Source organism: Heterodontus francisci, chromosome 25 (genome assembly GCF_036365525.1).
Source record: "Heterodontus francisci isolate sHetFra1 chromosome 25, sHetFra1.hap1, whole genome shotgun sequence".
Taxonomy (NCBI): Eukaryota; Metazoa; Chordata; class Chondrichthyes; order Heterodontiformes; family Heterodontidae; genus Heterodontus; species Heterodontus francisci.
In genome coordinates, this window is record NC_090395.1 from 75,099,493 (window position 1) to 75,123,385 (window position 23,893).

Sequence of the window (23,893 nt, forward strand, 5' to 3'; positions counted from 1 at the left end):
TAGACAGTGGGGGGGGGAGAGAACGCAGAGACAGTGGGGGGGGGAGAGAACGCAGAGACAGTGGGGGGGGGAGAGAACGCACAGACAGTGGGGGGGGGAGAGAGAACGCACAGACAGTGGGGGGGGGGGAGAACGCAGAGACAGTGTGGGGGGGGGAGAGAACGCACAGACAGTGGGGGGGGGAGAGAACGCAGAGACAGTGGGGGGGGGGGAGAACGCAGAGACAGTGGGGGGGGGGGGGAGAACGCAGAGACAGTGTGGGGGGGGGGAGAGAACGCAGAGACAGTGTGGGGGGGGGAGAGAACGCAGAGAAGTGTGGGGGGGGGAGAGAACGCACAGACAGTGGGGGGGGGGGAGAGAACGCACAGACAGTGGGGGGGGAGAGAGAACGCACAGACAGTGGGGGGGGGGGGGAGAACGCACAGACAGTGGGGGGGGGAGAGAACGCAGAGACAGTGTGGGGGGGGGGGGGAGAGAACGCACAGACAGTGGGGGGGGGGGGGAGAACGCACAGACAGTGGGGGGGGGGAGAACGCACAGACAGTGGGGGGGGGAGAGAACGCAGAGACAGTGGGGGGGGGGGGGAGAACGCACAGACAGTGGGGGGGGGAGAGAACGCAGAGACAGTGGGGGGGGGGGGGGGAGAACGCACAGACAGTGGGGGGGGGAGAGAACGCAGAGACAGTGGGGGGGGGGAGAACGCAGAGACAGTGGGGGGGGGGGGAGAGAACGCACAGACAGTGGGGGGGGGGGAGAGAACGCAGAGACAGTGGGGGGGGGGGGGAGAACGCACAGACAGTGGGGGGGGGAGAGAACGCAGAGACAGTGGGGGGGGGGAGAACGCAGAGACAGTGGGGGGGGGGAGAGACGCACAGACAGGTGGGGGGGGAGAGAACGCACAGACAGTGGGGGGGGGGGAGAGAACGCAGAGACAGTGGGGGGGGGGGGAGAGAACGCACAGACAGTGGGGGGGGGGGAGAGAACGCAGAGACAGTGGGGGGGGGGGTGGTGAGGAGAACGCAGACACAGTGGGGGGGGGGGAGAACGCAGAGACAGTGGGGGGGGGGGAGAACGCAGAGACAGTGGGGGGGGGGGAGAGAACGCACAGACAGTGGGGGGGGGGGAGAGAACGCAGAGACAGTGGGGGGGGGGGGAGAACGCACAGACAGTGGGGGGGGGAGAGAACGCAGAGACAGTGGGGGGGGGGAGAACGCAGAGACAGTGGGGGGGGGGAGAGAACGCACAGACAGTGGGGGGGGGGGGAGAGAACGCAGAGACAGTGGGGGGGGGGGAGAGAACGCACAGACAGTGGGGGGGGGGGGAGAGAACGCAGAGACAGTGGGGGGGGGGTGGTGAGGAGAACGCAGACACAGTGGGGGGGGGGGGAGAATGCAGAGACAGTGGGGGGGGGGGAGAATGCAGAGACAGTGGGGGGGGGGGAGAACGCACAGACAGTGGGGGGGGGAGAGAGCGCACAGACAGTGGGGGGGGGGGGGTGAGAACGCAGACACAGTGGGGGAGGGGGGAGAGAACGCAGACACAGTGGGGGGGGGGTGAGAACGCAGACACAGTGGGGGGGGGGAGAATGCAGAGACAGTGGGGGGGGGAGAACGCAGACACAGTGGGGGGGGGGAGAGAACGCACAGACAGTGGGGGGGGGGGAGAGAACGCAGACACAGTGGGGGGGGGGGGAGATTGCAGAGACAGTGGGGGGGGGGGGAGAACGCAGAGACAGTGGGGGGGGGGGGGAGAACGCAGAGACAGTGTGGGGGGGGGGGAGATTGCAGAGACAGTGGGGGGGGGGGAGAACGCAGAGACAGTGGGGGGGGGGGAGAACGCACAGACAGTGGGGGGGGGGGGAGAACGCACAGACAGTGGGGGGGGGGGAGAACGCACAGACAGTGGGGGGGGGGAGAACGCACAGACAGTGGGGGGGGGGGGAGAACGCACAGACAGTGGGGGGGGGGGGGAGAACGCACAGACAGTGGGGGGGGGGGGGAGAACGCAGAGACAGTGGGGGGGGGGAGAACGCAGACACAGTGGGGGGGGGGGGAGAGAACGCAGAGACAGTGGGGGGGGGGAGAATGCAGAGACAGTGGGGGGGGGGAGAGAACGCACAGACAGTGGGGGGGGGGGGGAGAGAACGCACAGACAGTGGGGGGGGGGGGGAGAGAACGCACAGACAGTGGGGGGGGGGGGAGAGAACGCACAGACAGTGGGGGGGGGAGAACGCAGAGACAGTGGGGGGGGGAGAGAACGCACAGACAGTGGGGGGGGGAGAGAACGCAGAGACAGTGGGGGGGGGGAGAACGCAGAGACAGTGGGGGGGGGGGAGAACGCAGAGACAGTGGGGGGGGGGGAGAACGCACAGACAGTGGGGGGGGGGAGAGAACGCACAGACAGTGGGGGGGGGGAGAGAACGCAGAGACAGTGGGGGGGGGGGGAGAACGCACAGACAGTGGGGGGGGGAGAGAACGCACAGACAGTGGGGGGGGGAGAGAACGCACAGACAGTGGGGGGGGGAGAAGAGAACGCACAGACAGTGGGGGGGGGAGAGAACGCAGAGACAGTGGGGGGGGGAGAGAACGCAGAGACAGTGGGGGGGGGGGGAGAGAACGCACAGACAGTGGGGGGGGGGAGAGAACGCACAGACAGTGGGGGGAGGGGGGAGAACGCACAGACAGTGTGGGGGGGGGAGAGAACGCAGAGACAGTGGGGGGGGGGGGGGGAGAACGCACAGACAGTGGGGGGGGGGGAGAGAACGCACAGACAGTGGGGGGAGGGGGGAGAACGCACAGACAGTGTGGGGGGGGGAGAGAACGCAGAGACAGTGGGGGGGGGGGGGGAGAGAACGCAGAGACAGTGGGGGGGGGGGAGAGAACGCAGAGACAGTGTGGGGGGGGGGAGAGAACGCAGAGACAGTGGGGGGGGGGGGGGGAGAGAACGCACAGACAGTGGGGGGGGGGGGGAGAACGCACAGACAGTGGGGGGGGGGGGAGAACGCACAGACAGTGGGGGGGGGAGAGAACGCAGAGACAGTGGGGGGGGGGGGGGAGAACGCACAGACAGTGGGGGGGGGAGAGAACGCAGAGACAGTGGGGGGGGGGGGGGGAGAACGCACAGACAGTGGGGGGGGGAGAGAACGCAGAGACAGTGGGGGGGGGGGAGAACGCAGAGACAGTGGGGGGGGGGGGAGAGAACGCACAGACAGTGGGGGGGGGGGAGAGAACGCAGAGACAGTGGGGGGGGGGGGGAGAACGCACAGACAGTGGGGGGGGGAGAGAACGCAGAGACAGTGGGGGGGGGGGAGAACGCAGAGACAGTGGGGGGGGGGGAGAGAACGCACAGACAGTGGGGGGGGGGGAGAGAACGCAGAGACAGTGGGGGGGGGGGGAGAGAACGCACAGACAGTGGGGGGGGGGGAGAGAACGCAGAGACAGTGGGGGGGGGGTGGTGAGGAGAACGCAGACACAGTGGGGGGGGGGGAGAACGCAGAGACAGTGGGGGGGGGGGAGAACGCAGAGACAGTGGGGGGGGGGGAGAGAACGCACAGACAGTGGGGGGGGGGGAGAGAACGCAGAGACAGTGGGGGGGGGGGAGAACGCACAGACAGTGGGGGGGGGAGAGAACGCAGAGACAGTGGGGGGGGGAGAACGCAGAGACAGTGGGGGGGGGGAGAGAACGCACAGACAGTGGGGGGGGGGGGGAGAGAACGCAGAGACAGTGGGGGGGGGGGAGAGAACGCACAGACAGTGGGGGGGGGGGAGAGAACGCAGAGACAGTGGGAGGGGGGTGGTGAGGAGAACGCAGACACAGTGGGGGGGGGGGAGAATGCAGAGACAGTGGGGGGGGGGGAGAATGCAGAGACAGTGGGGGGGGGAGAGAACGCACAGACAGTGGGGGGGGGGAGAGAGCGCACAGACAGTGGGGGGGGGGGGGTGAGAACGCAGACACAGTGGGGGAGGGGGGAGAGAACGCAGACACAGTGGGGGGGGGGGTGAGAACGCAGACACAGTGGGGGGGGGGAGAATGCAGAGACAGTGGGGGGGGGAGAACGCAGACACAGTGGGGGGGGGGAGAGAACGCACAGACAGTGGGGGGGGGGGAGAGAACGCAGACACAGTGGGGGGGGGGGGAGATTGCAGAGACAGTGGGGGGGGGGGAGAACGCAGAGACAGTGGGGGGGGGGGAGAACGCACAGACAGTGGGGGGGGGGGGAGAACGCACAGACAGTGGGGGGGGGGGAGAACGCACAGACAGTGGGGGGGGGGGGGAGAACGCACAGACAGTGGGGGGGGGGGGAGAACGCACAGACAGTGGGGGGGGGGGGAGAACGCACAGACAGTGGGGGGGGGGGGGGGAGAACGCACAGACAGTGGGGGGGGGGGGGAGAACGCACAGACAGTGGGGGGGGGGGGGAGAACGCAGAGACAGTGGGGGGGGGGAGAACGCAGACACAGTGGGGGGGGGGGGAGAGAACGCAGAGACAGTGGGGGGGGGGAGAATGCAGAGACAGTGGGGGGGGGGAGAGAACGCACAGACAGTGGGGGGGGGGGGGGAGAGAACGCACAGACAGTGGGGGGGGGGGGGAGAGAACGCACAGACAGTGGGGGGGGGGGGGAGAGAACGCACAGACAGTGGGGGGGGGAGAACGCAGAGACAGTGGGGGGGGGAGAGAACGCACAGACAGTGGGGGGGGGGAGAGAACGCAGAGACAGTGGGGGGGGGGAGAACGCAGAGACAGTGGGGGGGGGGAGAACGCAGAGACAGTGGGGGGGGGGGGAGAACGCACAGACAGTGGGGGGGGGGAGAGAACGCACAGACAGTGGGGGGGGGGAGAGAACGCAGAGACAGTGGGGGGGGGAGAGAACGCAGAGACAGTGGGGGGGGGGGGAGAACGCACAGACAGTGGGGGGGGGAGAGAACGCACAGACAGTGGGGGGGGGAGAGAACGCACAGACAGTGGGGGGGGGGGGGGGGGAGAACGCACAGACAGTGGGGGGGGGGGAGAGAACGCACAGACAGTGGGGGGAGGGGGGAGAACGCACAGACAGTGTGGGGGGGGGAGAGAGAACGCAGAGACAGTGGGGGGGGGGGGGAGAGAACGCAGAGACAGTGGGGGGGGGGGAGAGAACGCAGAGACAGTGTGGGGGGGGGAGAGAACGCAGAGACAGTGGGGGGGGGGGAGAACGCAGAGACAGTGGGGGGGGGGGGGAGAACGCACAGACAGTGGGGGGGGGGGGAGAACGCACAGACAGTGGGGGGGGGGGAGAACGCAGAGACAGTGGGGGGGGGAGAGAACGCAGAGACAGTGGGGGGGGGGAGAACGCACAGACAGTGGGGGGGGGAGAGAACGCAGAGACAGTGGGGGGGGGGGAGAACGCAGAGACAGTGGGGGGGGGAGAGAACGCAGAGACAGTGGGGGGGGGGAGAGAACGCATAGACAGTGGGGGGGGGGAGAACGCACAGACAGTGGGGGGGGGAGAGAACGCAGAGACAGTGGGGGGGGGGAGAACGCAGAGACAGTGGGGGGGGGGGGAGAACGCAGAGACAGTGGGGGGGGGGGGAGAGAACGCACAGACAGTGGGGGGGGGGGGAGAACGCACAGACAGTGGGGGGGGGAAAGAACGCACAGACAGTGGGGGGGGAGAACGCACAGACAGTGGGGGGGGGGGAGAGAACGCACAGACAGTGGGGGGGGGGAGAGAACGCACAGACAGTGGGTGTGGGAGAGAACGCACAGACAGTGGGGGGGGGGGAGAGAACGCACAGACAGTGGGGGGGGAGAACGCACAGACAGTGGGGGGGGGGAGAGAACGCAGAGACAGTGGGGGGGGGGGAGAACGCAGAGACAGTGGGGGGGGGGGAGAACGCACAGACAGTGGGGGGGGGGAGAGAACGCACAGACAGTGGGGGGGGGGGGGAGAACGCACAGACAGTGGGGGGGGGGGGAGAGAACGCACAGACAGTGGGGGGGGGGAGAGAACGCACAGACAGTGGGTGTGGGAGAGAACGCAGAGACAGTGGGGGGGGGGGAAGAGAACGCACAGACAGTGGGGGGGGGAGAGAAAGCAGAGACAGTGGGGGGGGGAGAGAACGCAGAGACAGTGGGGGGGGGGGGAGAACGCACAGACAGTGGGGGGGGGGGAGAACGCAGAGACAGTGGGGGGGGGAGAGAACGCAGAGACAGTGGGGGGGGGGGAGAACGCAGAGACAGTGGGGGGGGGGGGGGAGAACGCACAGACAGTGGGGGGGGGGGAGAACGCAGAGACAGTGGGGGGGGGGGAGAACGCAGAGACAGTGGGGGGGGGGGGGGAGAACGCACAGACAGTGGGGGGGGGGGGAGAACGCAGAGACAGTGGGGGGGGGGAGAGAACGCAGAGACAGTGGGGGGGGGGGAGAACGCACAGACAGTGGGGGGGGGGGGAGAACGCAGAGACAGTGGGGGGGGGGAGAGAACGCAGAGACAGTGGGGGGGGGGGGGAGAACGCACAGACTGTGGGGGGGGGGAGAGAACGCAGAGACAGTGGGGGGGGGGGAGAACGCACAGACAGTGGGGGGGGGGGGAGAACGCAGAAACAGTGGGGGGGGGGGGGAGAACGCAGAGACAGTGGGGGGGGGGGGGGAGAGAACGCAGAGACAGTGGGGGGGGGGGAGAGAACGCACAGACAGTGGGGGGGGGGGGAGAACGCACAGACAGTGGGGGGGGGGGGAGAGAACGCACAGACAGTGGGGGGGGGGAGAGAACGCACAGACAGTGGGGGGGGAGAGAACGCACAGACAGTGGGGGGGGGAGAGAACGCAGAGACAGTGGGGGGGGGGGGAAGAGAACGCACAGACAGTGGGGGGGGGAGAGAAAGCAGAGACAGTGGGGGGGGGAGAGAACGCAGAGACAGTGGGGGGGGGGGGGAGAACGCACAGACAGTGGGGGGGGGGGAGAGAACGCACAGACAGTGGGGGGGGGGGAGAACGCACAGACAGTGTGGGGGGGGGAGAGAACGCAGAGACAGTGGGGGGGGGGGGAGAGAACGCAGAGACAGTGGGGGGGGGGGGAGAGAACGCAGAGACAGTGGGGGGGGGGGGAGAGAACGCAGAGACAGTGGGGGGGGGGGGGAGAACGCAGAGACAGTGGGGGGGGGGAGAGAACGCAGAGACAGTGGGGGGGGGAGAGAACGCAGAGACAGTGGGGGGGGGAGAGAACGCAGAGACAGTGGGGGGGGGGGGGGAGAACGCACAGACAGTGGGGGGGGGGGGGAGAACGCACAGACAGTGGGAGGGGGGGGGGAGAACGCACAGACAGTGGGGGGGGGGGGAGAACGCACAGACAGTGGGGGGGGGAGAGAACGCAGAGACAGTGGGGGGGGGGAGAGAACGCAGAGACAGTGGGGGGGGGGGGAGAACGCAGAGACAGTGGGGGGGGGGGAGAGAACGCAGAGACAGTGGGGGGGGGGGAGAACGCAGAGACAGTGGGGGGGGGGGGGGAGAACGCACAGACAGTGGGGGGGGGGAGAGAACGCAGAGACAGTGGGGGGGGGGAGAGAACGCAGAGACAGTGGGGGGGGGGGAGAACGCAGAGACAGTGGGGGGGGGGGAGAGAACGCAGAGACAGTGGGGGGGGGGGGGAGAACGCAGAGACAGTGGGGGGGGGAGAGAACGCAGAGACAGTGGGGGGGGGGGAGAGAACGCACAGACAGTGGGGGGGGGGGGGAGAACGCAGAGACAGTGGGGGGGGGAGAGAACGCAGAGACAGTGGGGGGGGGGGAGAGAACGCACAGACAGTGGGGGGGGGGGGGGAGAACGCAGAGACAGTGGGGGGGGGGGGAGAGAACGCACAGACAGTGGGGGGGGGGGGGAGAACGCACAGACAGTGGGGGGGGGGAGAGAACGCACAGACAGTGGGGGGGGGGGAGAGAACGCACAGACAGTGGGGGGGGGAGAGAACGCACAGACAGTGGGGGGGGGGGAGAGAACGCACAGACAGTGGGGGGGGGGGGGGAGAACGCACAGACAGTGGGGGGGGGGGAGAGAACGCACAGACAGTGGGGGGGGGGAGAGAACGCACAGACAGTGGGGGGGGGGGGGAGAACGCACAGACAGTGGGGGGGGGGAGAGAACGCAGACACAGTGGGGGGGGGGGGTGAGAACGCAGACACAGTGGGGGGGGGGAGAATGCAGAGACAGTGGGGGGGGGGAGAACGCAGACACAGTGGGGGGGGGGAGAGAACGCACAGACAGTGGGGGGGGGGGGAGAGAACGCAGACACAGTGGGGGGGGGGGAGATTGCAGAGACAGTGGGGGGGGGGGAGAACGCAGAGACAGTGGGGGGGGGGGAGAACGCACAGACAGTGGGGGGGGGGGGGAGAACGCACAGACAGTGGGGGGGGGGAGAACGCACAGACAGTGGGGGGGGGGAGAACGCACAGACAGTGGGGGGGGGGGGAGAACGCACAGACAGTGGGGGGGGGGGGAGAACGCACAGACAGTGGGGGGGGGGGGAGAACGCACAGACAGTGGGGGGCGGGGGAGAACGCACAGACAGTGGGGGGGGGGGGGGAGAACGCAGAGACAGTGGGGGGGGGAGAACGCAGACACAGTGGGGGGGGGGAGAGAACGCAGAGACAGTGGGGGGGGGGAGAATGCAGAGACAGTGGGGGGGGGGAGAGAACGCACAGACAGTGGGGGGGGGGGGGGAGAGAACGCACAGACAGTGGGGGGGGGGGAGAGAACGCACAGACAGTGGGGGGGGGGGGAGAGAACGCACAGACAGTGGGGGGGGGAGAACGCAGAGACAGTGGGGGGGGGGAGAGAACGCACAGACAGTGGGGGGGGGAGAGAACGCAGAGACAGTGGGGGGGGGGAGAACGCAGAGACAGTGGGGGGGGGGGAGAACGCACAGACAGTGGGGGGGGGGAGAGAACGCACAGACAGTGGGGGGGGGAGAGAACGCAGAGACAGTGGGGGGGGGAGAGAACGCAGAGACAGTGGGGGGGGGGGGAGAACGCACAGACAGTGGGGGGGGGGAGAGAACGCACAGACAGTGGGGGGGGGAGAGAACGCACAGACAGTGGGGGGGGGAGAGAACGCAGAGACAGTGGGGGGGGGGGAAGAGAACGCACAGACAGTGGGGGGGGGAGAGAACGCAGAGACAGTGGGGGGGGGGGGGGAGAACGCACAGACAGTGGGGGGGGGGAGAGAACGCACAGACAGTGGGGGGAGGGGGACGAACGCACAGACAGTGTGGGGGGGGGAGAGAACGCAGAGACAGTGGGGGGGGGGGGAGAGAACGCAGAGACAGTGGGGGGGGGGGGGAGAGAACGCAGAGACAGTGTGGGGGGGGGGAGAGAACGCACAGACAGTGGGGGGGGGGGAGAACGCAGAGACAGTGGGGGGGGGGGGAGAACGCACAGACAGTGGGGGGGGGGGGGGAGAACGCACAGACAGTGGGGGGGGGGGAGAACGCAGAGACAGTGGGGGGGGGAGAGAACGCAGAGACAGTGGGGGGGGGGGAGAACGCACAGACAGTGGGGGGGGGAGAGAACGCAGAGACAGTGGGGGGGGGGGAGAACGCAGAGACAGTGTGGGGGGGAGAGAACGCAGAGACAGTGGGGGGGGGGGGAGAACGCAGAGACAGTGGGGGGGGGGGAGAACGCACAGACAGTGGGGGGGGGAGAGAACGCAGAGACAGTGGGGGGGGGGAGAACGCAGAGACAGTGGGGGGGGGGGAGAACGCAGAGACAGTGGGGGGGGGGGGGAGAGAACGCAGAGACAGTGGGGGGGGGGGAGAGAACGCACAGACAGTGGGGGGGGGGGGAGAACGCACAGACAGTGGGGGGGGGGAGAGAACGCACAGACAGTGGGGGGGGGAGAACGCACAGACAGTGGGGGGGGGGGAGAGAACGCACAGACAGTGGGGGGGGGGAGAGAACGCACAGACAGTGGGTGTGGGAGAGAACGCACAGACAGTGGGGGGGGGGGAGAGAACGCACAGACAGTGGGGGGGGGAGAACGCACAGACAGTGGGGGGGGGGAGAGAACGCAGAGACAGTGGGGGGGGGGGAGAACGCAGAGACAGTGGGGGGGGGGGGAGAACGCACAGACAGTGGGGGGGGGGGAGAACGCACAGACAGTGGGGGGGGGGAGAGAACGCACAGACAGTGGGGGGGGGGGGGAGAACGCACAGACAGTGGGGGGGGGGGAGAGAACGCACAGACAGTGGGGGGGGGGAGAGAACGCACAGACAGTGGGTGTGGGAGAGAAAGCAGAGACAGTGGGGGGGGGAGAGAACGCAGAGACAGTGGGGGGGGGGGGAGAACGCACAGACAGTGGGGGGGGGAGAGAACGCACAGACAGTGGGGGGGGGGAGAGAACGCAGAGACAGTGGGGGGGGGAGAGAACGCAGAGACAGTGGGGGGGGGGGGAGAACGCAGAGACAGTGGGGGGGGGGGGGGAGAACGCACAGACAGTGGGGGGGGGGGAGAACGCAGAGACAGTGGGGGGGGGAGAGAACGCAGAGACAGTGGGGGGGGGGGAGAACGCACAGACAGTGGGGGGGGGGGGAGAACGCAGAGACAGTGGGGGGGGGAGAGAACGCAGAGACAGTGGGGGGGGGGGGAGAACGCACAGACTGTGGGGGGGGGGAGAGAACGCAGAGACAGTGGGGGGGGGGGAGAACGCAGAGACAGTGGGGGGGGGGGGAGAACGCAGAGACAGTGGGGGGGGGGGGGAGAGAACGCAGAGACAGTGGGGGGGGGGGAGAGAACGCACAGACAGTGGGGGGGGGGAGAACGCACAGACAGTGGGGGGGGGGGAGAGAACGCACAGACAGTGGGGGGGGAGAACGCACAGACAGTGGGGGGGGGGAGAGAACGCACAGACAGTGGGGGGGGGGAGAGAACGCACAGACAGTGGGGGGGGGAGAGAACGCACAGACAGTGGGGGGGGGAGAGAACGCAGAGACAGTGGGGGGGGAGAGAACGCAGAGACAGTGGGGGGGGGGGGAAGAGAACGCACAGACAGTGGGGGGGGGAGAGAAAGCAGAGACAGTGGGGGGGGGGAGAGAACGCAGAGACAGTGGGGGGGGGGGGGGGAGAACGCACAGACAGTGGGGGGGGGGAGAGAACGCACAGACAGTGGGGGGGGGGGGAGAACGCACAGACAGTGTGGGGGGGGGAGAGAACGCAGAGACAGTGGGGGGGGGGGAGAGAACGCAGAGACAGTGGGGGGGGGGGGAGAGAACGCAGAGACAGTGGGGGGGGGGGGAGAGAACGCAGAGACAGTGGGGGGGGGGGAGAACGCAGAGACAGTGGGGGGGGGGAGAGAACGCAGAGACAGTGGGGGGGGGAGAGAACGCAGAGACAGTGGGGGGGGGGAGAGAACGCAGAGACAGTGGGGGGGGGGGGGAGAACGCACAGACAGTGGGGGGGGGGGGGAGAACGCACAGACAGTGGGGGGGGGGGGGAGAACGCAGAGACAGTGGGGGGGGGGGGAGAACGCAGAGACAGTGGGGGGGGGGGGGAGAACGCACAGACAGTGGGGGGGGGAGAGAACGCAGAGACAGTGGGGGGGGGAGAGAACGCAGAGACAGTGGGGGGGGGGGGGAGAACGCAGAGACAGTGGGGGGGGGGGGAGAGAACGCAGAGACAGTGGGGGGGGGGGGAGAACGCAGAGACAGTGGGGGGGGGAGAGAACGCAGAGACAGTGGGGGGGGGGGAGAGAACGCACAGACAGTGGGGGGGGGGGGGAGAACGCAGAGACAGTGGGGGGGGGAGAGAACGCAGAGACAGTGGGGGGGGGGGAGAGAACGCACAGACAGTGGGGGGGGGGGGGAGAACGCAGAGACAGTGGGGGGGGGGGGAGAGAACGCACAGACAGTGGGGGGGGGGGGAGAACGCACAGACAGTGGGGGGGGGGGAGAGAACGCACAGACAGTGGGGGGGGGGAGAGAACGCACAGACAGTGGGGGGGGGGAGAACGCAGAGACAGTGGGGGGGGGGGGAGAGAACGCACAGACAGTGGGGGGGGGAGAGAACGCACAGACAGTGGGGGGGGGGAGAGAACGCACAGACAGTGGGTGGGGGAGAGAACGCACAGACAGTGGGGGGGGGGAGAGAACGCACAGACAGTGGGGGGGGGGGGGGAGAACGCACAGACAGTGGGGGGGGGGAGAGAACGCACAGACAGTGGGGGGGGGGGGGGAGAACGCACAGACAGTGGGGGGGGGGGAGAGAACGCACAGACAGTGGGGGTGGGGGGGGGAGAACGCACAGACAGTGGGGGGGGGGAGAGAACGCACAGACAGTGGGGGGGGGGGGGAGAACGCACAGACAGTGGGGGGGGGGAGAGAACGCACAGACAGTGGGGGGGGGGGGGAGAACGCACAGACAGTGGGGGGGGGGAGAGAACGCACAGACAGTGGGGGGGGGGGGGAGAACGCACAGACAGTGGGGGGGGGGAGAGAACGCACAGACAGTGGGGGGGGGGGGGAGAACGCACAGACAGTGGGGGGGGGGGGAGAGAACGCACAGACAGTGGGGGGGGGGGAGAGAACGCACAGACAGTGGGGGGGGGGGGGGAGAACGCACAGACAGTGGGGGGGGGGGGAGAACGCACAGACAGTGGGGGGGGGGGGGGAGAACGCACAGACAGTGGGGGGGGGGGGGGAGAACGCACAGACAGTGGGGGGGGGGGGGAGAACGCACAGACAGTGGGGGGGGGGAGAACGCAGAGACAGTGGGGGGGGGGGGAGAGAACGCACAGACAGTGGGGGGGGGGGAGAGAACGCACAGACAGTGGGGGGGGGAGAACGCAGACACAGTGGGGGGGGGAGAGAACGCAGAGACAGTGGGGGGGGGGGGGAGAACGCAGAGACAGTGGGGGGGGGGAGAGAACGCACAGACAGTGGGGGGGGGAGAACGCAGAGACAGTGGGGGGGGGGGAGAGAACGCACAGACAGTGGGGGGGGGGAGAGAACGCACAGACAGTGGGGGGGGGAGAACGCAGAGACAGTGGGGGGGGGAGAGAACGCACAGACAGTGGGGGGGGGGGGGGAGAACGCACAGACAGTGGGGGGGGGGAGAGAACGCACAGACAGTGGGGGGGGGGGGGAGAACGCACAGACAGTGGGGGGGGGGGAGAGAACGCACAGACAGTGGGGGTGGGGGGGAGAACGCACAGACAGTGGGGGGGGGAGAGAATGCAGAGACAGTGGGGGGGGGGGGGAGAACGCAGAGACAGTGGGGGGGGGGGGGGAGAACGCACAGACAGTGGGGGGGGGGGGAGAACGCACAGACAGTGGGGGGGGGGAGAGAACGCACAGACAGTGGGGGGGGGGGGGAGAACGCACAGACAGTGGGGGGGGGGAGAGAACGCACAGACAGTGGGGGGGGGGAGAGAACGCACAGACAGTGGGGGGGGGGGGGAGAACGCACAGACAGTGGGGGGGGGGAGAGAACGCACAGACAGTGGGGGGGGGGGGGAGAACGCACAGACAGTGGGGGGGGGGGGAGAACGCAGAGACAGTGGGGGGGGGGGGGAGAGAACGCACAGACAGTGGGGGGGGGGGGAGAACGCAGAGACAGTGGGGGGGGGGAGAACGCAGAGACAGTGGGGGGGGGGAGAGAACGCACAGACAGTGGGGGGGGGGGGGGAGAACGCAGAGACAGTGGGGGGGGGGGAGAGAACGCACAGACAGTGGGGGGGGGGGGGAGAACGCAGAGACAGTGGGGGGGGGGAGAACGCAGAGACAGTGGGGGGGGGGGGAGAACGCAGAGACAGTGGGGGGAGGGGAGAGAACGCACAGACAGTGGGGGGGGGGGAGAACGCAGAGACAGTGGGGGGGGGGGGAGAGAACGCACAGACAGTGGGGGGGGGGGGGAGAACGCAGAGACAGTGGGGGGGGGGGGAGAACGCAGAGACAGTGGGGGGGTGGGGGAGAACGCACAGACAGTGGGGGGGGGGGAGAGAACGCACAGACAGTGGGGGGGGGGGAGAACGCAGAGACAGTGGGGGGGGGAGAGAACGCAGAGACAGTGGGGGGGGGGGGAGAACGCAGAGACAGTGGGGGGGGGGGGAGAACGCAGAGACAGTGGGGGGGGGGGAGAACGCAGAGACAGTGGGGGGGGGGGAGAGAACGCAGAGACAGTGGGGGGGGGGAGAGAACGCAGAGACAGTGGGGGGGGGGGGAGAACGCAGAGACAGTGGGGGGGGGGGAGAACGCAGAGACAGTGGGGGGGGGGGAGAACGCAGAGACAGTGGGGGGGGGGGAGAACGCAGAGACAGTGGGGGGGGGGGAGAACGCAGAGACAGTGGGGGGGGGAGAGAACGCAGAGACAGTGGGGGGGGGGGAGAACGCAGAGACAGTGGGGGGGGGGAGAGAACGCAGAGACAGTGGGGGGGGGGGGGGAGAACGCAGAGACAGTGGGGGGGGGGGAGAACGCAGAGACAGTGGGGGGGGGAGAGAACGCAGAGACAGTGGGGGGGGGAGAGAACGCAGAGACAGTGGGGGGGGGGGGAGAACGCAGAGACAGTGGGGGGGGGAGAGAACGCACAGACAGTGGGGGGGGGAGAGAACGCAGAGACAGTGGGGGGGGGAGAGAACGCAGAGACAGTGGGGGGGGGGGGGAGAACGCAGAGACAGTGGGGGGGGGGGGGGAGAACGCAGAGACAGTGGGGGGGGGGGGAGAACGCACAGACAGTGGGGGGGGGAGAGAACGCAGAGACAGTGGGGGGGGAGAGAGAACGCAGAGACAGTGGGGGGGGGGGGAGAACGCACAGACAGTGGGGGGGGGAGAGAACGCAGAGACAGTGGGGGGGGGAGAGAACGCAGAGACAGTGGGGGGGGGGAGAGAACGCACAGACAGTGGGGGGGGGAGAGAACGCAGAGACAGTGGGGGGGGGGGGAGAACGCACAGACAGTGGGGGGGGGAGAGAACGCAGAGACAGTGGGGGGGGGAGAGAACGCAGAGACAGTGGGGGGGGGGAGAGAACGCAGAGACAGTGGGGGGGGGAGAGAACGCAGAGACAGTGGGGGGGGGGAGAGAACGCAGAGACAGTGGGGGGGGGAGAGAACGCAGAGACAGTGGGGGGGGGAGAGAACGCAGAGACAGTGGGGGGGGGGAGAGAACGCAGAGACAGTGGGGGGGGGAGAGAACGCAGAGACAGTGGGGGGGGGGAGAGAACGCAGAGACAGTGGGGGGGGGGGAGAGAACGCACAGACAGTGGGGGGGGGGGGAGAGAACGCACAGACAGTGGGGGGGGGAGAGAACGCAGAGACAGTGGGGGGGGGAGAGAACGCAGAGACAGTGGGGGGGGGGGGAGAACGCACAGACAGTGGGGGGGGGAGAGAACGCAGAGACAGTGGGGGGGGGAGAGAACGCAGAGACAGTGGGGGGGGGGGGAGAGAACGCAGAGACAGTGGGGGGGGGGGGGAGAACGCACAGACAGTGGGGGGGGGAGAGAACGCAGAGACAGTGCGGGGGGGGGGGAGAGAACGCACAGACAGTGGGGGGGGGGGGAGAACGCAGAGACAGTGGGGGGGGGGGGAGAACGCACAGACAGTGGGGGGGGGAGAGAACGCACAGACAGTGGGGGGGGGAGAGAACGCACAGACAGTGGGGGGGGGAGAGAACGCACAGACAGTGGGGGGGGGAGAGAACGCAGAGACAGTGGGGGGGGGGAGAGAACGCAGAGACAGTGGGGGGGGGGAGAGAACGCAGAGACAGTGGGGGGGGGAGAGAACGCACAGACAGTGGGGGGGGGGGGAGAGAACGCAGAGACAGTGGGGGGGGGGGGAGAACGCACAGACAGTGGGGGGGGGGGGAGAACGCACAGACAGTGGGGGGGGGGAGAGAACGCACAGACAGTGGGGGGGGGGGAGAACGCACAGACAGTGGGGGGGGGGGAGAACGCACAGACAGTGGGGGGGGGGAGAGAACGCAGAGACAGTGGGGGGGGGGGGAGAACGCACAGACAGTGGGGGGGGGGGAGAACGCAGAGACAGTGGGGGCGGGAGAGAACGCACAGACAGTGGGGGGGGGGGAGAACGCACAGACAGTGGGGGGGGGAGAGAACGCACAGACAGTGGGGGGGGGGGGAGAACGCACAGACAGTGGGGGGGGGGGGAGAACGCACAGACAGTGGGGGGGGGGGAGAACGCACAGACAGTGGGGGGGGGAGAGAACGCAGAGACAGTGGGGGGGGGAGAGAACGCACAGACAGTGGGGGGGGGAGAGAACGCACAGACAGTGGGGGGGGGGGGGGAGAACGCAGAGACAGTGGGGGGGGGAGAGAACGCACAGACAGTGGGGGGGGGAGAGAACGCAGAGACAGTGGGGGGGGGAGAGAACGCAGAGACAGTGGGGGGGGGAGAGAACGCACAGACAGTGGGGGGGGGAGAGAACGCACAGACAGTGGGGGGGGGGAGAGAACGCACAGACAGTGGGGGGGGGAGAGAACGCACAGACAGTGGGGGGGGGGGAGAACGCACAGACAGTGGGGGGGGGGGAGAACGCACAGACAGTGGGGGGGGGGAGAGAACGCAGAGACAGTGGGGGGGGGGGAGAACGCAGAGACAGTGGGGGGGGGGGAGAACGCACAGACAGTGGGGGGGGGAGAGAACGCACAGACAGTGGGGGGGGGAGAGAACGCAGAGACAGTGGGGGGGGGGGGAGAACGCACAGACAGTGGGGGGGGGGGAGAACGCACAGACAGTGGGGGGGGGGGAGAACGCACAGACAGTGGGGGGGGGGAGAGAACGCAGAGACAGTGGGGGGGGGGGAGAACGCAGAGACAGTGGGGGGGGGGGAGAACGCACAGACAGTGGGGGGGGGAGAGAACGCACAGACAGTGGGGGGGGGAGAGAACGCAGAGACAGTGGGGGGGGGGGGAGAACGCACAGACAGTGGGGGGGGGGAGAACGCAGAGACAGTGGGGGGGGGGAGAACGCAGAGACAGTGGGGGGGGGGAGAACGCAGAGACAGTGGGGGGGGAGAGAACGCACAGACAGTGGGGGGGGGGAGAGAACGCAGAGACAGTGGGGGGGGGGGAGAACGCAGAGACAGTGGGGGGGGGGAGAGAACGCACAGACAGTGGGGGGGGGAGAGAACGCAGAGACAGTGGGGGGGGGGAGAACGCACAGACATTGGGGGGGGGGAGAACGCACAGACAGTGGGGGGGGGGAGTACGCACAGACATTGGGGGGGGGGGAGAACGCACAGACAGTGGGGGGGGGGAGTACGCACAGACATTGGGGGGGGGGAGAACGCACAGACTGTGGGGGGGGGGAGAACGCAGAGACAGTGGGGGGGGGGGGAGAACGCACAGAAAGTGGGGGGGGGAGAGAACGCAGAGACAGTGGGGGGGGGAGAGAACGCAGAGACAGTGGGGGGGGGGGAGAGAACGCAGAGACAGTGGGGGGGGGGGAGAACGCAGAGACAGTGGGGGGGGGGGAGAACGCAGAGACAGTGGGGGGGGGGGGAGAGAACGCACAGACAGTGGGGGGGGGGGGGAGAGAACGCAGAGACAGTGGGGGGGGGGGGGGAGAACGCACAGACAGTGGGGGGGGGGGAACGCAGAGACAGTGGGGGGGGGGGAGAGAACGCATAGACAGTGGGGGGGGGGGAGAGAACGCACAGACAGTGGGGGGGGGAGAGAACGCACAGACAGTGGGGGGGGGGAGAGAACGCAGAGACAGTGGGGGGGGGGGGAGAGAACGCACAGACAGTGGGGGGGGGAGAGAACGCACAGACAGTGGGGGGGGGGAGAGAACGCAGAGACAGTGGGGGGGGGGGAGAACGCAGAGACAGTGGGGGGGGGGAGAGAACGCACAGACAGTGGGGGGGGGAGAGAACGCAGAGACAGTGGGGGGGGGGGGGAGAACGCACAGACAGTGGGGGGGGAGAGAACGCAGAGACAGTGGGGGGGGGGAGAACGCACAGAAAGTGGGGGGGGGAGAGAACGCAGAGACAGTGGGGGGGGGGGAGAGAACGCAGAGACAGTGGGGGGGGGGGAGAGAACGCAGAGACAGTGGGGGGGGGGGGGAGAGAACGCAGAGACAGTGGGGGGGGGGGAGAACGCAGAGACAGTGGGGGGGGGGGGAGAGAACGCACAGACAGTGGGGGGGGGGGGGAGAGAACGCAGAGACAGTGGGGGGGGGGGGGGGAGAACGCAGAGACAGTGGGGGGGGGGAGAACGCAGAGACAGTGGGGGGGGGGGGAACGCAGAGACAGTGGGGGGGGGGGAGAGAACGCATAGACAGTGGGGGTGGGGGGAGAGAACGCACAGACAGTGGGGGGGGGGGGAGAGAACGCATAGACAGTGGGGGGGGGGGGAGAGAACGCACAAACAGTGGGGGGGGGGGAAGAGAACGCACAGACAGTGGGGGGGGCGGGGGAGAGAACGCACAGACAGTGGGGGGGGGGGGAGAGAACGCACAAACAGTGGGGGGGGGGGAAGAGAATGCACAGACAGTGGGGGGGGGGGGGAGAGAACGCACAGACAGTGGGGGGGGGGGGGGAGAGAACGCACAGACAGTGGGGGGGGGGGGAGAGAACGCACAGACAGTGGGGGGGGGGGGGAGAGAACGCACAGACAGTGGGGGGGGGGGGGGGAGAGAACGCACAGACAGTGGGGGGGGGGGAGAGAACGCACAGACAGTGGGGGGGGGGGGGAGAGAACGCACAGACAGTGGGGGGGGGGGGAGAGAACGCACAGACAGTGGGGGGGGGGGGGGAGAGAACGCACAGACAGTGGGGGGGGGGGGAGAGAACGCAGAGACAGTGGGGGGGGGGGGAGAACGCACAGACAGTGGGGGGGGGGGGAGAACGCACAGACAGTGGGGGGGGGGGGGAGAGAACGCACAGACAGTGGGGGGGGGGGAGAGAACGCACAGACAGTGGGGGGGGGGGGAAGAGAATGCACAGACAGTGGGGGGGGGGGGAAGAGAATGCACAGACAGTGGGGGGGGGGGGAGAGAACGCACAGACAGTGGGGGGGGGGAGAGAACGCACAGACAGTGGGGGGGGGGGGAAGAGAATGCACAGACAGTGGGGGGGGGGGAGAGAACGCACAGACAGTGGGGGGGGGGGGGAAGAGAATGCACAGACAGTGGGGGGGGGGGAGAGAACGCACAGACAGTGGGGGGGGGGGAGAGAACGCACAGACAGTGGGGGGGGGGGGAAGAGAATGCACAGACAGTGGGGGGGGGGGAGAGAACGCACAGACAGTGGGGGGGGGGAGAGAACGCACAGACAGTGGGGGGGGGGGGGAGAACGCACAGACAGTGGGGGGGGGGGGGAGAGAATGCACAGACAGTGGGGGGGGGGGGGGAGAGAACGCAGAGACAGTGGGGGGGGGGGGGAGAGAACGCAGAGACAGTGGGGGGGGGGGGAGAACGCAGAGACTGTGGGGGGGGGGGAGAACGCAGAGACTGTGGGGGGGGGAGAGAACGCACAGACAGTGGGGGGGGGGAGAGAACGCAGAGACAGTGGGGGGGGGGGGGAGAGAACGCAGAGACAGTGAGGGGGGGGGAGAACGCAGAGACTGTGGGGGGGGGAGAGAACGCACAGACTGTGGGGGGGGGAGAGAACGCACAGACAGTGGGGGGGGGGAGAGAACGCAGAGACAGTGGGGGGGGGGAGAGAACGCAGAGACAGTGAGGGGGGGGGGGAGAGAACGCAGAGACAGTGAGGGGGGGGGGAGAACGCAGGGACAGTGGGGGGGGGGGAGAGAACGCACAGACAGTGGGGGGGGGGGGGGGAGAACGCAGGGACAGTGGGGGGGGAGAGAACGCACAGACAGTGGGGGGGGGGAGAGAACGCAGAGACAGTGGGGGGGGGGGGGGAGAACGCACAGACAGTGGGGGGGGGAGAGAACGCACAGACAGTGGGGGGGGGGAGAGAACGCAGAGACAGTGGGGGGGGGGAGAGAACGCAGAGACAGTGAGGGGGGGGTGGAGAGAACGCAGAGACAGTGAGGGGGGGGGGGAGAACGCAGGGACAGTGGGGGGGGGAGAGAACGCACAGACAGTGGGGGGGGGGGGGGAGAACGCAGGGACAGTGGGGGGGGAGAGAACGCACAGACAGTGGGGGGGGGGAGAGAACGCAGAGACAGTGGGGGGGGGGGGGGAGAACGCAGAGACAGTGGGGGGGGGGGAGAGAACGCACAGACAGTGGGGGGGGGGAGAGAACGCAGAGACAGTGAGGGGGGGGGGGGTTGTGCACACAGACAGTGGTGGAGGGAGGTGATGCACGATTACGAGCGCGGGGTCTCGCCGAGTGGCAGTGTGTTTCCGCTCCTGGTGCATGGTGGGCGAAGGGGGGAACTGTTGGAAAAAAGAGGTTAGTAATTATTTTTTTACCCAGTATGCTCCATTTCTGATGCCTTTTTCTTTCCAAAATTTGCTCAAATTGTAATGTGGCACCTCACGCAAAAAGGTTGGACACCACTGGTAGAGAAGATTGAGGGTGATCTGACTGCTGGGATGGGTGATATTTAAATGCAGTTAAACTATTGCCTCTGGTGGCTAGAATGAGAGACATAATCTTCAAATTAATGCTAGGCTTTTAGGAGTGAAATCAGGAAACATTTTTTTCCACAGTGTGGGGATTAGAAATCTGGAATTCTCTTCCCTAGAAGTCTCTGATACTGGAGTCAGTGAAATATTCATTACTGAGATTGACAGATTTTTGTTGGGTAAGGGGATTAAGGGATATGGAGCTAAGGTTAAGTAAATGGAACTGGGAATTCGATCAGCCACGACCTGGAACAGTCTCGAGGGACTGAACGGCCTCCTCCTGGCTCTATATTTCCCGTGTCAGAGGAATGAAGCAAAATGAAAAGGTTAGAAAAAGTCAGACTCTTCAGCCTTGAGAGAAGGTGAGTGACCTTTGTGAGGAATAGAAAGTTACAATGTGGAATGGAAAAGGTTGATTCCGTGTCATTATTTTGCTCATCGAAAATTGCATGACACAGAGACACTGATATAAAGTGAGAACATCAAACACATGTCAGGAAGCACAGGTTCAGTGTCGCAGTGGTTAGCGCCGCAGCCTCACAGCTCCAGCGACCCGGGTTCAATTCTGCCTGTGTGGAGGTTGCAAGTTCTCCCTGTGTCTGCGTGGGTTTCCTCCGGGTGCTCCGGTTTCCTCCCACATGCCAAAGATTTGCAGGTTGACAGGTGAATTGGCCATTATAAATTGCCCCTAGTTTAGGTAGGTGGTAGGGAAATATAGGGACAGGTGGGGATGTGGAAGGAATATGGGATTAGTGTAGGATTAGTATAAATGGGTGGTTGATGGTCGGCACAGACTCGGTGGGTCGAAGGGCCTGTTTCAGTGCTGTATCTCTAAATAAAATAAAATAAAAAAAAAATAGAAGGGGAAATTTGCAATATCACTGGAGTAAAGTAGCAGAATGCATCCTCCGCCAGTTAACAAACCAGCTCAGAATTGATTCATTGATTTCAGCCAACACAGTGACTGTCCCTCGGAGTCAGGGTCATCTGGTTTGGTGCATAACCCCATTGAGCCACAGGGAGCTGCCTTCAATGTACTGAGTTGGACCCGCTGCAGGAACCATTGCAGCCCTGAGACAGCTGATCTGCTGTTGGAGAGCAGCGACCCGGAGGGACTCACCTCCTCATTCTCGATCTTCAGAGTAGCCAGTCTGGACTGGAGTTGTTGGCACCGTAGAACTAATTCTCCCTGCATCGGCTGCTGGACGCACAGGTGTGAGACCTGCAGAACACAAACATCATGTTGTAAGGGGAAGGAGGCAGGGCAGAGATGCACACACAACCACAGCTAGGGAACAAGAAGCAAATTCCGAATGATTTACAGCTAAAGCAGTGAAAACATGTCAGACTTAAGTTCAACACAGAAGATTGCTACAGAGAATGTATTTGTTGAATCGAGAGAACATAGTAAGCAGTGGTGGTAATGGTGTAAACACTGTCTATTCCCCTCGGAGTGTGGGACCCAAAGCAATGTTCAGATGGAAATCTTTCTCTCTTAGATGGCCGTGTGGCTCATGCACAATGTGATTGGAGCAGTTTAAACCAGTTCCATTGACAAAAACCGCCCACAATTCAGCACCGACACAGACTTCGCAGTAGATTCATTTGTAAATAATTCTCTGGATGTCGGCGCCATGGAAAGGCTGACATTTACTCGCTGTCACTAGCTGCCCTGAGAAGGTGCTGGTGGTGGGCCTTTTTCTTGAACCACTGCAGTCCATGTGTTCCAGGGGATTGGCCCAGTGACGATGAAGGAATGGCTGATATATTTCCAAGTCAGTATGATCTGTGACTGGGAGGGAAACCTGGAGTGATGGTGTTCCATGATATTACTGCTCTTGTCTTTGTCTGTCACAGTCCAACACTGGGGTACAGTATCAGTGGGAACAGGTCTGTCATGTGGAACACTGGGGTACAGTATTGGTGGGAACAGGTCTGTCACGGTACAACACTGGGGTACAGTATTGGTGGGAACAGGTCTGTCACGGTACAACACTGGGGTACAGTATTGGTGGGAACAGGTCTGTCACGTGGAACACTGGGGTACAGTATTGGTGGGAACAGGTCTGTCACGTGGAACACTGGGGTACAGTATTGGTGGGAACAGGTCTGTCACGGTACAACACTGGGGTACAGTATTGGTGGGAACAGGTCTGTCACGTGGAACACTGGGGTACAGTATTGGTGGGAACAGGTCTGTCACGTGGAACACTGGGGTACAGTATTGGTGGGAACAGGTCTGTCACGGTACAACACTGGGGTACAGTATTGGTGGGAACAGGTCTGTCACGTGGAACACTGGGGTACAGTATTGGTGGGAACAGGTCTGTCACGTGGAACACTGGGGTACAGTATTGGTGGGAACAGGTCTGTCACGGTACAACACTGGGGTACAGTATTGGTGGGAACAGGTCTGTCATGTGGAACACTGGGGTACAGTATTGGTGGGAACAGGTCTGTCACGGTACAACACTGGGGTACAGTATTGGTGGGAACAGGTCTGTCATGTGGAACACTGGGGTACAGTATTGGTGGGAACAGGTCTGTCACGGTACAACACTGGGGTACAGTATTGGTGGGAACAGGTCTGTCACGTGGAACACTGGGGTACAGTATTGGTGGGAACAGGTCTGTCACGTGGAACACTGGGGTACAGTATTGGTGGGAACAGGTCTGTCACGGTACAACACTGGGGTACAGTATTGGTGGGAACAGGTCTGTCATGTGGAACACTGGGGTACAGTATTGGTGGGAACAGGTCTGTCACGGTACAACACTGGGGTACAGTATTGGTGGGAACAGGTCTGTCATGTGGAACACTGGGGTACAGTATTGGGAACAGGTCTGTCATGTGGAATACTGGGGTACATTAGAGTCACAGAGTCATTTATGGCACAGGAGGAAGTCATTCAGCCCATCGAGTCCATGCTGGCTCTTGTGGAGTAATCCAGTCAGTCCCACTTCTTCACTCAATCCCTGAAGCTCTGCAAGTTTATTTCCTTCAAGTACCCATCCAATTTCCTTTTGAAATCATTGATTCTCTCTGCTTCCAGTACTCCTGTGGGCAGCGAGCTCCTGGTCATCACCACCCGCTGTATAAAAAAGCTCTTCTTCACATTCCCCCTGCATCTCTTGTCAAATCTTCTATGTGCCCCCGGGTCCAAGTACCATCAGTTAATGGGAATAGCTTTTCCTCGTCTAACTTATCTAAGCCTGTCAAAATTTGTACCTCTCTATCAAATTTCCCCTCAATCTCCTTTGCTCTGAGGAGAACAATCACAGTTTTTCCAATCTAACCTTGCAGCTAAAATCCCTCATCTCTGGAATCATTCTGGTAAATCTCCTCTGCACCCTCTCAGGGACCCTCACATCCTTCCTAAAGGG

At 65.8% G+C, this 23,893-nt stretch overlaps 1 protein-coding gene across 3 annotated transcripts in view; it reads right to left on the bottom strand.

The window, feature by feature from the left end:
* Positions 1-23,893, bottom strand: part of srgap2 (SLIT-ROBO Rho GTPase activating protein 2) — a 213,617-nt gene that overhangs the window by 53,169 nt on the left and 136,555 nt on the right. For all 3 annotated transcript variants that reach the window (XM_068057533.1, XM_068057534.1, XM_068057535.1), the window contains one exon: positions 21,630-21,731. In XM_068057533.1, the coding sequence (XP_067913634.1) occupies positions 21,630-21,731 (102 nt within the window). The remainder of the gene's footprint in view (positions 1-21,629; positions 21,732-23,893) is intronic.